Below are 15,543 nucleotides of genomic sequence, written 5' to 3'. Positions count from 1 at the left end.
TTGGGTCGGTATGCGGCATCTCGATTATCATCTAAGGGCTCTGTCCGATTTCCAATCCTTGAGCAATGTCTTTGAGCAATGTCTATTTTTGGGACAAGAATGGGGTATAATGTATAAATGTGTGTATAGGTAACGCCCAAAACATTTTTTTTGGTTCCTCCCGTGGTTACCAAAACAGTCCATCGTTAGTCAGTGTTTGAGTCAGTTAGAGTCAGGCACCTCCCAGATCTAATGAGGCGGCGAAGACATTCTTCCCGTTGATTCTGTCTCGTGATCCTTTTCTTTCTTCCCTAATTTCTTCCCCGGAGCATTGAGCTGCGGCTTTGTGCCTAGTCCGATCTTCAGCTTCTTAACAGGAGATGCGCCTTTTGCCGGTGTCGTCTTCTTGGGAACCACCTGAACGGTGGAGTTCTTTACGTCATCGTCATCCACGCTCTGCTCGACGCTCAGCATCGAACTGGTCTTTATCTTGTCCTTCTTAAGGGGCGGCGTCGACTTGGTCTTCAAAATGACTTTCTTGGGTAGAGCCGTCGGCTTGAGCTTCTTCTTCTTAGCACTGATAGGATCAGCTTCATCTCCATCCTCGTCAAATTCATCACCGTCTCGCTTCCTCGGACTAGTTGCCCGGCTCGTTGGTACGGGCGTCCCCTTTTGACTTGCTGGCGGAGTGTTGTCGTTGTTCTGACTTCCACCGTTGCTCCCACCGTTACTAATCTTCTGAGCCGCTGCTCTACTAGCGTTTCGCCCACTGTTGCCAATGCAGGAGCCCATGTGATTATTGAGACGTGTCACCAGGATACAACGCTTGCACTTGGAGCAAGTAGCGCTGGGAAAGCTGAGCACGTTAGGCGGGCGGTCCTTGGCACTTCCCTCCATGGCTGCCACGGCTGCAGGATCGTTGGGGTCCATCTTTTTCTCCATGTCCTTCTTTTTCTTTCCTCGGCCGGGGCCAGGCTGAACCCAAGTCTGTCCATAAATGTCGAAGCCTGGCTTTTCAATATAGGGGTGCCTTTTGCAATAAGTAACGTTTGGGTCTGGCTTTTGGGCTCCTTTGCCATCTGTAGGATGAAGCAGACGGGGAAGTTGACACCGTGGACACAAAATCTCCTTTGTAGTCTTTAGCGGATTGCCCTTCAACGTAACGTGTCCGTCCTTGTACAGAGCAGCGTCGGTTTCCACGACAATCTCGGGCCGTGCATCAGGGGTCGATAGATCGGAGTTCTCCATAGCGAGCTTTTCGACTTTGATGGCCGCCGTTCTCATCCGCGCGGTTTTTTCGTCTTGGTGTACCTTGAGGACTAGGTCGTGAAGGATATTGTAAAGCAAATCATCCACAACGGAGTATGCCTACAGGGAGGACAAGAAAGGGTCAGTACAAGTCTCTGGCTCGATCTTGGTCGATGCAAAAATGCTTACGAGCTTGTCTACACTCCCGACATCTTCAGGGGCAACGACAATACCAGCCTTGCCGGTCCTGTCCCCTTCTGACGACATCTTGACAATGACAGACGCCCTCCCAAATTAGATCGGGACTGATCGACACCCCTGGAATAGCCGGTGAGTATTTGGCAGCTGTCGTATGAGATGGTCCTCGCGTGACGTGTGGAAGTAGTGGATTTGTCGCGACTCTCTTCACCCTTCCAGGCTCGGGTGATGCAGGGCAGGCCGAGCCAAAGTTGGAGTTCGACTGGCGTAGCGGGTGGGAGATGCCGTTCGCCGGTAGTTTTCGGTTTTCAGGTGCTGATCGGAACGAGCCTTTGGTCCACGCACGAAGAAGTGGCCTTGAAGCATCCACGGGTCGTTCAACTCGGCTGCAGCAAGCCGAAACCGTCAACTGCACTAAGTGGTGCGTGTTCGTTCTCGAAAGCCTTCAGTGGTGATGGGGGCAGGAAGGTTAAATACCGACTGGGACCGGTATTGTGTGGCAATGTTCAATTGACTAAGCCGCAATATGTTCGGAAGCCGTAAATGAGCCGATATGCCCGTGAGATGGAGTGGTGTTCGATATGTAGGTGGTGACGGAATTTCCTGCCCAAAGCTTGGTTGATGGGAAAAATGTCCATCCACGGCGATGTTCGGCAGGTCGCGGTTTTGTGGTAGTTGTGTCCATGCAGAAGTTGTAGTGGGCTTCAGGCGTGTGAGCACTGGCTGACAGTGGAGCATATGAGTCCATCAGGCGGCTACCCTACAACCAGCCAAGGAAGGGAAGTGGAAGTAAGAGCAGTTTCCATGCTCCCTTCCACCTCGCCGCGGCCCGGGATTGGTCGTGTCTTCGTGCCTGCCGCGGACGCCTTGGGTGGTTGCTTGTGCCGGTACCTGAATTTCAGTGTTATTCCATGTTATCTCCATACTACAACACATCGATACCGCGACTGGGCTTTGTCGGTTCCCTTAGACAGGATATTTGGGCTGCGAGTTAGACTCACATTCATTGGTTACTATGAGTGACAGAGGTAAGGACTACTGTCTGGCCCGGTACATACAACTCAATGTTGTTGCATGGGAATTGTCTTATAGAAGCCGTCCAAGGTGGGCATATGCCTCGGTTTCCGAACCACCCGACCATCTCATACACACAGAACATCATTGAAAGCCCTCCAAAACCAAGCACGTGCAGTTTTTTTTCAAGGTATGAACGCGGAGTGCATTCCGCCTCTTCATCCTCCCGTCGTGTGTTGCCATTACATGTGGGGCGACACAAGGTGTCAAAAAAGCCTGGTCTGGATCATTGCCCATCCTTTGTGTGTACACTACGACTATGTAGTGTAGGTATCGCTGCCGGGTGGGCCAGGGGTACAATGGTGGTGTCCCTGAATGTCTTCTAAAATGCGTCTGCGACATGTGCTGGTGGGCCAGACTTCATGACTGACACGACGGTTATTTACACTCCCCTCGTCGTGACCACGGCAACATTGGTCATTTTCCTCCTTCAGCCTTTCTTTCCCTCTCTTTTTACTCATACCGCTCTCCCACTTATCGTTCTTTGTAAATTCAGCTTTCCCGGTTTCCACTTACTTTCAGCATGTCGCGTGGTCAACAACCCTCGATACTGTCATTCTTCCAACCCCGGCAGCAGCAACAACAACCTCAACATGCCCCTCCCCCTCAAGACTGCGTGAACGGTGCAGCAACAACGGCAAGCGTGCTTCCGAAAACCCCCGTACCACCACCACCACCTCCTCCTCCCTCTTCTCTCACCTCGGCTCCACTGCCGCAACAAGTTCCAGCTCGTCCCGGCCTTGTGCCCGTCACGGCTACTCTCCCGGCCAACATCCCCGTTCTCCCATCCCCACCGTCGATCCCCTCGCAAGCCAGCATAGTCGCGGTGGCCGAGCACCACATAGCCGCCCTACGCCGGATCAATTCGCTCCTCCTTCAAGTCGCCTACCCAGACGCCTTCTACGCCAAGGTCCTCGAACCGCTTGCCTCAGGTCTCTTCTCGCGCGTCATCCTCTGGAGCGACGACCCTACTTCCGAGCCCAAAGTCATTGGCGGCGTCGTCTGTCGGCTCGAACCGAACCCTTTCTTAGATCCCAACGGGCAACCGCAGGCTCCCCGAATACAACAAAACCAGTCTGGCCCATCAGCTCCCGCCGACTACCCTTACCACGCCATTTACATTCAATCGCTCGCCCTCCTCTCCCCCTACCGATCCCTCGGTCTGGCCGCCGCCGCGCTTGAACACATCATCGCTAGCGCCTCGATTCTGCCAGCCGCGGGCTCTACCATCGACGTGCGAACCATCTACGCCCACGTGTGGACCGAAAACGAGGAAGGACTCCAGTGGTACGGACAGCGAGGGTTCCGGACCGAAGGTCGCGACCCAGTGAGGGGGTATTATTTCAAGTTACGACCGGACACGGCTTGGATTGTGCGTAGAGACATTGGAGAACACGGTCGACAAGCACAAGCACAAGAACCGTTAGGGGCAGCGAACTACTCTTTACCGAAACGAAACCCCAACCGCCTCCTCCAACAACAACAACAACAACAACCCACCGGAATGATCATGGCTTCCAGTGCCACAACCGCCACCGCCTCGGCCACGGCCACGGGCGTCCTAGCAGCTGCTGTCAACCTACCCTCTTTGACTACACCACCACCAAAATCCCCGGTAGGACCTCCTCCGAGCTCGTCAACATCAACATCGGCCTCAACACCAGCCTTGGCCCCTCCCTCGACAACAGCAACAAGGCCACCCCTCAGCCGCCCCTCAACCGGCATGTCGTACCAAAACACGCGACCGGAAACCGAATGGAACGACTTGCCGCCGGAGATGGTCCAGCTCAACGTTCCCGGTAGTGGTTCTGGTGCCGGTGCCAGCGCGACAGCCTCGGGGGCCACTAGTGCGGTTAGCTCGAGGAGTAGTTCGGTGGCGCCGAAGAAGAAGAAGGGGAGGGCGTATCCTAGTGCTGCTTTTGGGCAGTAGGGAATGTTGTTTGTCTGACCTTGTAGTACCTTTCGTCTTCTGCCGCCCTCTGATTGCTACAGACCAAGTAATAACAACAAACGTAGTGGAGATGGGATGGGAGAGATATATGCTGCTATAGAGGTAATACTATTTTGAAAAAGAAAAAAAAAAATTGAAATAAAGGGTAGTGAAATACTGTGGGGCATAATCGGGGTGGGTAAATCCCGGACTTGAATCAGACAAGAGTTTCCAAGAGGAGCTCCGATGAGACGGCATTCATTGCCTACCTTGGCTATATATTTCAAAAGAATTGTGGCTCAAATATAGACACGTAGAAAACGTGTTGTTGTATTCCTATAGAAGCGGAAGTAACTTAGTTAATGTTGGGAGTAACTTGGTTGGTTGTTATAAACCTCTTGAAGTGATGCAAGGATGAACCAGGATGTCGTTGCTAAAACTGGTATGCCTCGTCAGAAGTGGGTGTTTGATTTTGGTATAGTCGAGGTGTGAACTAAGTCGGGCATTGTTTCTTCCGAACAAGAGAAAGATAAGAGGTCAAAGAAAACCACATCATCGCTTTGCGTCGTGTTAATTGTCCAGTTCGTTCCAAGTACCTCCCGAGAAAAAACAACTGTAGTTTGGATTTCCTGTGCTCCCACCATTGGCTTGAGCAGCACCTAAGAACTCGGATCAAAGCCGTTGTTTAGAGTTGGCTACTGTTGCAAAATGCCATCATTGATAAAGGGATAACGCAAAACTGAGAGGAGGAACAACTGGTATTTCAAAAATTACAACTTCGCTGGTTGATAGTCTTTTTGTTATACAGTAGAAAACATCTCTCCGTTCCAATCCGACTGCCATTTCATGATAAAAGAGAAAAATATAAATTCAAAGCCCATCCATGCCTTGGGGGTTTCCCTAATGCGATAAACCCTAACCCAGTGACGCCTGCCCAATCAACCATACCAAAGGAAGAACATTGAAATATTTATGTGAACCTCATATCCCTTTCCAGGTTCCTCGTCCCATTGTCGTTCATCCTTACACAGCACACAAATGTTGCTCTTCGCTTAACACATTTTTTATGTCAACCTTCACTCCCAAACTCCTTTCCTGCGCTAAGCCATGTTCACATAACAATGCACCTCTTTCTGCGACATGTCAGTGATGTCATGCCTGGCAATGGACAAGCTGCCTTTGTGGATTCCTATTCCCCGGCGGCAAGCTCGCTATCCTCAGGCACAGCTGTCAAGTCGGTCTTCTTGGCGTTGAGACGCAGGTCGCTGATGAAGTCGGCTGTGGAAGTGCTCTTCTCCATGCGAGCGGCGACGAGAGCAATCAACGCGGCACCAACACCAGATCCATCCTTGGCAATACCAATACGGATCCGCTTGGCACCCTCCTCACCAATGCCTTTGATGACACGGAGAGCCTCGTAGATCATGTCACGGAAGTAGGGATAGTGCTCGACCAAGCTTCCGTCAACACCAATGTCGATAGGCTCGTCCAGCTCGGGGTCGTTGAGTTTGCCGGTCTGCAAAACAATGGCAGCAATAGCAACAGCCGAAAGACGAGCAGCACGACGACCGATAGCACCAGCAATGGCCTTGAAAGCCTGAGCGTCCTCCAAAGAGGGGGCATAAATGTGGAGGTTGGCCTCGAGCTCCTGACGGAGGATCGACAACTCGGGGGTGCTGTCAGCGGCAGCGACAGAGAGGACCGAGGTATCAAGACCCCACTGCTTGTAGATGGGGGAGTGTTCGGCAATGTTGGTAGTTGACTTCCAGTCATTGTAGCTCGAGTTATCGTCCTTGAAGAGAGCAACGTCTGGGTTCTTAAGCAGATCAATGACCGTCAATCGCAAGATCTCGCCGAGGTACATGCCCGAGACACGCTTCTCGTACATCTGAATACCGGGGTTGGGGGTGGCCAGGTCGAGCTGGACATCCCATGGTGTGTTAGGGAGGACCTTGAGCTGGTTGTCGAACGAACCCCACTCAGTGTTGATGACCATCTCTCCGGTAGATTTATCGTACTCGCCGGCTAGGGGCTTCTTGATGTTGGAAAGCTTCTCGACGTAAGCTCCGTTGGTGCCAGTACCGAAGATAGCACCGAGGATAGCACCGCTCTTGCCAGGGGAAGAGTAGGAACGAGCCATCAAAGTGCCAACAGTGTCGTTGACGAGAGCAGCGACCTTGACGGGGAGATGGAGCTTGTCAATCTCCGTTTGCAGGAGGGCACAAACGTCCTTTCCAACGGCGTCTGGGATATCGAAACCCTTGGTCCAGCGAATGAGCGTACCCTTATTGATACCCAATTGTTGGACGGGGAAACTGAATGTGAAGCCGAGACGGAAGACGTTCTCGTCCTTGAAGCCCTCGGGGGAGCTCATGGTCATGCGTCTGCGGATATGTGCCTCGAAGTGCTCTCCATGATGTGTCCTGAGGAAGATTTCGACCTGCTTTGCCAAGAAAGCGAACAGCTCCTCAGCGGTCTTGGCAACCATGAGCTCTCTGGGGATAGCGACCTTGGTGTACGTCAGACGAAAGGTGGTGTCGCCGTTGAGCTGGATTGAGCAAACGCGGAAGTTGGTGCCACCGAGATCGACAGCCATGTAAAGACCCTACGATCAGAGGAGGTTAGCCATCGATGCAAGTACTTGTCAGCAGTGTATAACCAACCTTTTCAGTGCCATTGGGGACGGCGGTGACATATGTGGGAATCTGGCTCATGCTAGCGCCATCCTTCTCGAGACCTTCGGCTGCAATCCTCAATTTGTCAGAGCTTGTTGCGGCATTTGTCTACGGCGATGGGACCACCTACCCATTTGACGAAGGAACTCTGCGACACCCTTATTGACATCTTCGTCCGAATACTCGAACTGACCGACAACGGTCTTTGTCTGGGTCTCGAGGGCCATAGTGAGCGGGCTCGAGACTGGGGCGGTTGTGGGAAATGGGGGATGAATCTCGCACACTGCGGGTGGTTGTGGTTGGTGTGCTTGTTGCGAGAGGGCCGGGGGAGAAAACGTGGCCTTGGTTGTGAGAGGAGTCAAAGTGGATTGTCGAGATAAGAAGGAAGAATAATGAAGTGCCGAGTCGGGGAGGAGAGCCCGGAGAACCTGGGGAGTTCAGGTTAATATATGCACTGGTAGTGGTGGACGATTTCCTGTACGATGCGAGTGCTTCTCCGTGGGGAATCCTCCGTGACGGTATGATGTTAGGTGGGATGCTCGTGGAGGGGCATAATCGGTGGGGTACCAGGGGCATTGGATCAAATGCCCGCCCAGTGGAGGTCTGATGGGTACCGCGCGCAGTGGTTCCAGCCAGGTAAATTTTGGATGCAATCCGCGGCATGTCAGGTTTGTGGACGGAGCCGACTTGAACCCAACAAGCAGGAAAGCTGCCTGCACTTGTCCTGCTCGGTACGTAACTCCGAAAGTACATAGAGGTAGCAAGTGCCATGCCCACTGTCTTGGGCCGGCCGGGGGCTTTGAAACGGAAATTCCTGGCTGGTTCCGCTGCAGGCCCGAGCTTCTCGCTAGGTACTTAGGTGCAGTCCAAGGCAAAATGCCGGTAAGGAGTATACTTGGAACGGTCCGACTGAAGGAAAGCGCTAGGTAGGTAGGAAAGCAATGAGAGGTACTTACAAAAACGACTGCCAAAAAAACCACTGACGATGAAAGCACACGGATCAGACTGGTGAGGACACCACGGCAACTCTGGGACCATTCGCGTTTCGCTTGCGATTTGCTAACTGCACTTGGCCCGGTGGAACGAAAGCGAGTGAAGACGGCAGCTCTAGGCGAGGGACGGCTGCCTGGGCTGGAGGGAATATCGGCACCGGCACCCGTCTGCCTCTTTCGGGCCTCTTTTTCTTTGCTGCGTGATTTGGAGCTGTTGGGGTTGCTTGCCTCTGTGCAATAGTCTAGGCTGCTTTCAACTCTGGACGGCCCGTGATGATAACGTGAGTCGTCAGCAGAGCCACGAGCCTGGACACCAGCTTTGTGTGCCGCCGCGGGGTCAGGCGCCGTGCTAGAATTTACAGAGCGCCGCCGCCTTGTTACACCGGGCATATCCCGCACGGCGCCGCCTGTGAAGCTTGCGGACGACGCATCGTCGGCTTGCATAGGTAGAGGTAGAGGTACCTCTCGGATGCGGGAAATCATGGTCGTTGATGCGGGGCAGGTCAGCTCAGGGCGCCTTGTGTGATAGGCCCGAGAGGATCGCTTGCGGGGTTATTTTGCGTCTTCAGGGCCGTGGACCTGGTTGAAACGGCCCGGATCTGGGTGGCACTGATCCAATGAGGTCATGAAAGAAGACCCGTTTCTGGGTTCGAAGATTCAAAGAACAACCTCTTCCTAGCAATCGATGTTAATGTTCCTGGACAAATCGGCACGATTGGGGATGCGAGGATGCAGTGACGCACCGCCACTTGAAAGTCCCTGGCCAAAACATGAGGTTCTCACGAGCTCAGGCCTAGCTGAGCCGCAGAACAAAACCTTAGAAAAGTCAAGGGGTCAGGGATCACTTACACTGGCGAGGCTGTTGACGTCGTAGAGAAGGTAGGTGTAGATTTTGCTGCCCAGTTTGCATGTGCTGATGCCACTCTGCAGGTTCAGGGTAGGACCGATGTCATAGCACGAGATAGGGTGTCCTGGGTGAGCAGCAGCTGATTATTGAAAAGCCTCCTAGACCTAAAGCCTCGAATATTCCAACGTTCCAATTGGGTCTTTTCAAGGTCTAAACGGTCCCGTGGCTTGGCCGTTCTTTGACAAAGGAGTTTTGGTGATGCGTCTGATTTTTGCAGTACTAGGCTCCCCGATGTGGCCTTCCGGTGACGCCTTCCCAAGTAGTGTAGGTCTTGTCGTTAGTTGTTCCTTTCTTCGGAGTACTGTAGCCCTAACTTTGAAATTTCGCGATAGTACCGTACGTACTCGGGGTCTCGAACACGAACTGGGGCGGCCGAGTGTTGCGACAAGGTACTAAGCGCTGGCTTTGGGCACCGAGATAGACTTCACCGCAACCGTCTGCCACGGTCCCAGATGGCTGGCGGACAAGTTGAAAGAACCGGGAAAATAAAGAACGAGTTGCAAAGCCGTGCCAATACGCAGCCGGGATGCTCACCGCTTCGGAAGTTCAAACCTCTCGACCGGGTCCGTCCCGTATTTGCACACACGCTCCGTGTCCGGGCGAGTTCACAACAACAAAAAGGAGCGGAATGCCGGACGATCCAAGCACGGCGGGTTCGGTGACACTGACAGCGAGCGACGCGATGCCTTGATATAGATGTGGAGATTCTCTGGGTTTCGATGGCACCTACGTAGAGATATGGCCCAAGGGGTACCTGGTCTCTGTCGCTCCCAGCGTGTGCTTCCCCGTGTGGATATGTGTAGAATACGAGCACGAGCAGGGGTATTGATTTAGTAGAGGGTGTAGACTATATATTGTGTAGAGCTCTGATGTGGGTTAATCCCTCACACAGAAAATCTAGTATTTAGAAGGTGGCTAGGGATGCTAGCTTACGTAAGGTACTGGGCTGGCACCCCGGTTACCTCTAGTATTCGATACACCCCCCCAATTAAATTAGAATCTAGGGAGGCTATCGTTTTTAAAGTTATTTATAGATTTTACACCCTTCCTATCCCTTTTCTAGTAATTACTTTTAAAAGTATCGTCTACTATTATTTCTCTATTAATAGGGAAGGTTAACGGTACCCTTTTTAATAATAAAACTACCTAGTCCCGTAGTTTAGTAATTAGAATATTGGGGTATTATTCTTAATTGTCCGCCTACTATCTTTTAAATATACTTATTAATATAGTTAGTAGATTATTCTTAAATAATATACCCGAAGGTCGTAGGTTCGAATCCTGCCGGGACTAATCTTTTTACTTTTTTCCTCCTTATACAATTGAATTACTACGCTAGTACCTCTTAATTTTTGGAAATTATTTTAGCTATATAGTATAGGAAGGCAATTTATACCTATAATAATCCTAACTTATATTTTTATCCTTCAATCACTCTCTCTAATTAATCCTTTTCGTCGACTATAATTAAATAGTTCGCTTCTATTATTACTAGTTTCTTCCTCTCTCCTTATTTCTTTCTAATATTTATTATATTGAATTATTTTATAAATTCTTAATATTTATACGTATTAAGCGCCTTAGTAAATCTATTAGCGATTATCTTACTAGTAGGGATGTAGTGTATATTAATAATACTATACTATTAAGCCTCTCTAAATTAGTAATTGTAAATATCGATATACTTAAATTTGGTTTGGAGCTTAGAGTTCTCCTTAGTAATAAGGCGTATTATTTATTTATTATTATAACTGAAGGGAATAATTTCGATTTTTAATTAGAGAATAAGCGTATTAAAAAGCCTCTTTACTTATATGCCCTCCTTTACTCCTTAAGCGAAGGATAATAATTCTACTTTAATTATTAAAGTAATAATAGTATTTTATTTATTAATACGCTAATCGATTATACTATTAAATAATTATATTGTAAACCCTTAGGAACTTCTTCGATTATTAATATTATTAGTAAATAATACGTTAGTATAGACTTTAAATTTATTACCTCCTCCTAATTGGAGGGTATAATAATTAGTACTATGAAGGTACGCCTTTATTCATTTAATTATCGAATAATAAATTAGTTTGGGGTTAATTAGGAAGCGAATTAATTAGGATAGTATAAAAGTAATATCGGGTCTAATAATAATAGAGAAATATAGAATTATACTAATTGCCTATTAATATAATTTAATTGTATATTAAGTAGAGGATTAAATTTAGAAAGTAAACTCTTTAACTATTATAAAAATATTGGAGGGTTTCTTTCTTTATTTAACTCCTTTAGTTATTTTAAAAATATATTTTTATTAGGATAATTAGAGTAAGCGCTACGGGCAATTTTAAATAACTTTAATATTTAAGAACTATTAAATATTTTAACCCCTAATTAATTAGTAGTATCGCTTAAGAATAATATTTATTCCCTCTATTAATAGTAAATATTCTAATTTATAAGCAAGGATAATATTATCGATGTAGAAGAAAATAACTATATTCTCTTTAATTAGTATATATAGTTCTATAGAAATAGGAGTAAAGCTAGCCTTTACGAGAGTTTTAGTAAATTCTTTTTACTAAAATAATAGAGAGCGCTATAATCCGTATAGTATATATAGTAATTTTAATACTTTATTCTTATATTCCGAACTATATAGTAGCTTTATATAAATAATTTCGTTTAATATTATATTAACGAAGGTATTAACTATATTGTACTATTTAAATTCGAAATTAAAATAGGCGGTAATAGTTATTATAATTTTAAATAATCGGATTACGAGAGTAGTAGTATATATTTTTTATATATTATCGTATAATTATTAATTTCTTTGAACTATTAAACGAGCTTTATATTTAAAGTAATATCCTTTTATATTAAATTTATATATATATACCTATATTAAACTGAATAATTCAATAATTTTATTAGTATACTACTTATCCTTATTAACCTATACCTACGATTTCTTTTCCTTATAATCTTTTATATACTTTCGTTCTACTTTATAGAAGAGATTACTAAATGGATAGTAATTAAAGTCTTTATAAACCCGAGAGGGAGGAAGGAATTTTCGTCGGTAGAGATTAATTAAAGTATTAAGGTCGTTATAATAATCTATAATATTTCTAATTAATTTCGAATTATTGAAGAACTTCTCTCCTTCCTCCTTTTTACTAATAATTATATATTTTAATTGGTCGAAAGTTTCTTTATTGATAAGCCGCCTATTATATAACCTAATATTTATTTTATTTAAAATAATTAAGAAGAATCTAACCTAATAGAGATACTTATTATATATTAATTAGTTCTATTAAGGGCGCAACGTACTAAAACTATTAATAAAAAATAATATTAGACTTTCTAGGAGAGTAAGATACCCTATCTCCTCTTTATTTATTATTATTACTTACTAATCGTTTTATAATTATAATTCTAGTATTAGAGCTCTAGTACCCTCTTAATATTATTCTTCCTCTTATATATATATAAATTCGGTCGGTTCGGAAATTGTAGTACTATTAGCGGCGGATAGGGATTTAACGACCGGATCGGCCTCCTTATCCTCTACTTTAGTACTTCTAATTAGTAATAGGTCGGATATATTAAATTCTAATTAATAAATATTATTTAATTATTCAGCCAACTTTTTAAAGAAGATATTAAGGGTATTATAGAATTCTTCGATTATATTTATAAAAACTTTATCTTTATTAAAAACTATATTTCTCGTTATAATAACCTAATTTATATACGGATTCTAAATATAATAAATATTACTAAACTAGTCACTAACTAAATACCCTACCTAAATATATTATTTGAATTTCTAGATCCGCTTTTAACCGCGTAAGATATTAATTATAAGTACGAATGCTTTATAATTATAAATTTTAAAGTAGGATAATTGTAATACTAATCTTTATTAACCGCCGTTATAATTAACTATATATATAGTAAAGCGCTCTTTTAGGGACTTCTAATTGAATTCCTATTATAGAATTAAATTTAATAGGTATACTACTATTATTATTATCTCTCTCTAGAATTTTTATAATAAATTTACTAATTCTCTCATTACCGCCGACTTCTCCCTAATTATACCCCCCGAACGTTCAATACTACTATTCTATACCTAAATATATAGAGCCGAGGGCTCGAGAACCGTACTATATTTAATTAAGAAGGTAGCGATATAAGGTTTATTTATAATTATTTTATTATTATATTCAATTACCCTTAGTCGGATTTAGTAATAAAGTTTAAAACCGTTGAATAATAATATTAGTATAGCAATAATCGAGTCCGCTATTTAATTTAATAGATAATATAATTATACCTTCTTAAATTAACGATTTATAATGATTATTAAATTTAATACTATACTTCTATTAAATACTTTAATTAGGGAATAATTAAAGAAACTAATAGTAAGATAAAAGTTAGGACTTTCTAGTGTATTACGGACTTTTCTATATATTTAGCGCTTTATTTTAATTATTGTATAGGAATTATAATAAATGAGATTAGGGCCCTTTAAATATACTTTATATTCTTTATTTATTAATTAAGTTAAAGTTTCTAATCCCGGGTAATTAAGGCGAAGGTATTAGTATAAGGTATTACCCTCTTAAAACTTCCTAACGATCTTACTAGTAAATTAGTAAAATTATACGTAAAAAGAGGACTAATTAATATACGTTTCGAAGGGTATATATTCTAATATAAATTAATTGAACTTTAAAGAGAGATAATATAAATAATTATTATTTGAACGGAAGCGACGGTACTCTAAATTAAAAGACTAATCCTAATACAATCCCTTTTCTAATAACCTTCTTAGAAATACTAAATTATATACTATTCCGAATATAAGTATAACGTTATTAAGTTTAAAACTAATAGAGTAACCCTCGTTATTGCTTAATACTAAATAGATTAAACTATATCCTTCAATTATAATAAACGTATCTCCTGCCTAAATGTAGTCTCCCTCTCTCGTAGGTTTAAGACTTTTAAACCGACCGGCCTTATTAAAAATATAAATTATTATACTTAAATTAAAAATTACTAAATCCTTTAATAAGTACTTTAATCTATCTTTATAGGGTTTTAATACTAAAAAATTCACTTTGTAATATATATTACTAGTTCGCCGGCTATTAAATTAGAAGTTACTGATATTATTTTAATTAGATTCGTTAATCTTAATATCTTTCAATAGCTTTTTAATCCTATTTATAAACTTAGAATCTCTCTAGCAATTCTTATTAATTTACTTATATATATATTAATTTTTTTTAAAGTTATCTGGTTAGTTTACTAAAATAATATACTAGCAATATTTAAATTTATAACCTATATATTTATAAGTAGGGCACGCCCTCTTGGACCGTTTATTGCAATCTTAATAATTTTAATAATTACCGGCCGGCCTTTTACTTCTATTATCCCGGAGGTTACTAGGAGCGTTCCTACTAGATTTAGTATATATAGTTACTACCCCGAACGTACTACCCTTATAGATTGAGGAGCGACCCTTATTTAATAGAAACACTTTAAGGACCGTTTATTTAAACTCCCGGACTATATTTATAAAAGTATAAAGTTTATTATCTTTAATTTAGCGATATACTATAGTTTAAGTAGTAAGTAGGAACCCGGAGAATTTACTTATAGTATAGAGGAAGTTTTAATACTAATTCTTTAAATTAATATATTCATTGATATTATAGTATTAACTAATAATTATAACCCCCTCCTACTCTTTAGACTAGGTAGTCTAACTCTTTAAGGTGCGAGTAAAACGGACCTTCTCTTAATATTTAATATAGGTATTATTTTTAATTTTTATAGGGTTATAGTTAATTAACGCGCGGAGCTTATCGTACTAAATAGTAATAGTCTCGGTTTTTAGGAAGTAGGTTAAATAAAGCTTTTTAATAATATATTTCTTTATCTAATATTTAATATTATTAACGTTAGTAATAAATTTATTCTAATCTTTCTTTTTGTAGTAATAATCAGCTAAAGTAGTTTTATAATCGCGGAAGTCGGACTTAGACGTAAACCCTAGGCGCTTAATAGTAAAAGAAACCTTTACGGGCGGACCGGAGGGAATTTAAATTAAGGTAGACGTTAGGGTCCGAATTAGAATTGTAGTCGACCGGGTAATTTGAGATAACTGGGTATTAATAGCCGGGGGGCCGTTGTTTACCTATGTAATATTGAAGATCTATTATTAAACTTAAATATCCTTAGGGATAACCGGTTCTTAGAAATTAGTAATTAACGGCTTAATAGGAATATTAGGCTAGGGGATTCGCTTTTCGAAATCCTGGTTAATAAAAGACTAAAGCTCTTTATTAAAAACCTTATCTTTAAATCCCTTCTTCTAGAGATACTAATCTTCGAATTTATTAAGAATAACCTCGCTAGTAGTCTTAAGATCGATAGACATTATCACGTCGTATTATTTACGTTAGTAATATTTATTTACTTTGGTAGGGAATTATTGTACTGTATTTGCCTGGATTA

General features: G+C 43.2%; 3 protein-coding genes across 3 annotated transcripts; 1 reads left to right on the top strand and 2 right to left on the bottom strand.

The window, feature by feature from the left end:
- Window positions 1-60: 60 nt before the first annotated feature.
- NEUTE1DRAFT_126831 (uncharacterized protein) lies at window positions 61-1,494 on the bottom strand (the record flags this gene model as incomplete). Its single annotated transcript, XM_009858841.1, has 2 exons — window positions 61-1,347; window positions 1,417-1,494. 2 exons carry the CDS (start codon window positions 1,492-1,494, stop codon window positions 229-231), a joined length of 1,197 nt encoding a protein of 398 aa, XP_009857143.1.
- A 1,389-nt stretch (window positions 1,495-2,883) lies between these two features.
- On the top strand, window positions 2,884-4,572 carry NEUTE1DRAFT_92946 (uncharacterized protein; the record flags this gene model as incomplete). The annotated part of the gene is made up of 1 exon (XM_009858840.1): window positions 2,884-4,572. One exon carries the CDS (start codon window positions 3,023-3,025, stop codon window positions 4,427-4,429), a length of 1,407 nt encoding a protein of 468 aa, XP_009857142.1.
- Window positions 4,573-5,170: 598 nt separating this feature from the next.
- NEUTE1DRAFT_126829 (uncharacterized protein) lies at window positions 5,171-7,433 on the bottom strand (the record flags this gene model as incomplete). The annotated part of the gene is made up of 3 exons (XM_009858839.1): window positions 5,171-7,034; window positions 7,093-7,172; window positions 7,235-7,433. 3 exons carry the CDS (start codon window positions 7,329-7,331, stop codon window positions 5,619-5,621), a joined length of 1,593 nt encoding a protein of 530 aa, XP_009857141.1.
- Between the last annotated feature and the right edge of the window lie 8,110 nt (window positions 7,434-15,543).

The sequence above is a fragment of the Neurospora tetrasperma genome, assembly GCF_000213175.1.
Source record: "Neurospora tetrasperma FGSC 2508 unplaced genomic scaffold NEUTE1scaffold_81, whole genome shotgun sequence".
NCBI classification, from domain to species: Eukaryota; Fungi; Ascomycota; class Sordariomycetes; order Sordariales; family Sordariaceae; genus Neurospora; species Neurospora tetrasperma.
The sequence above is the reverse complement of the archived record's forward strand: the minus strand, read 5'-3'. Positions and strand labels throughout refer to the sequence as shown.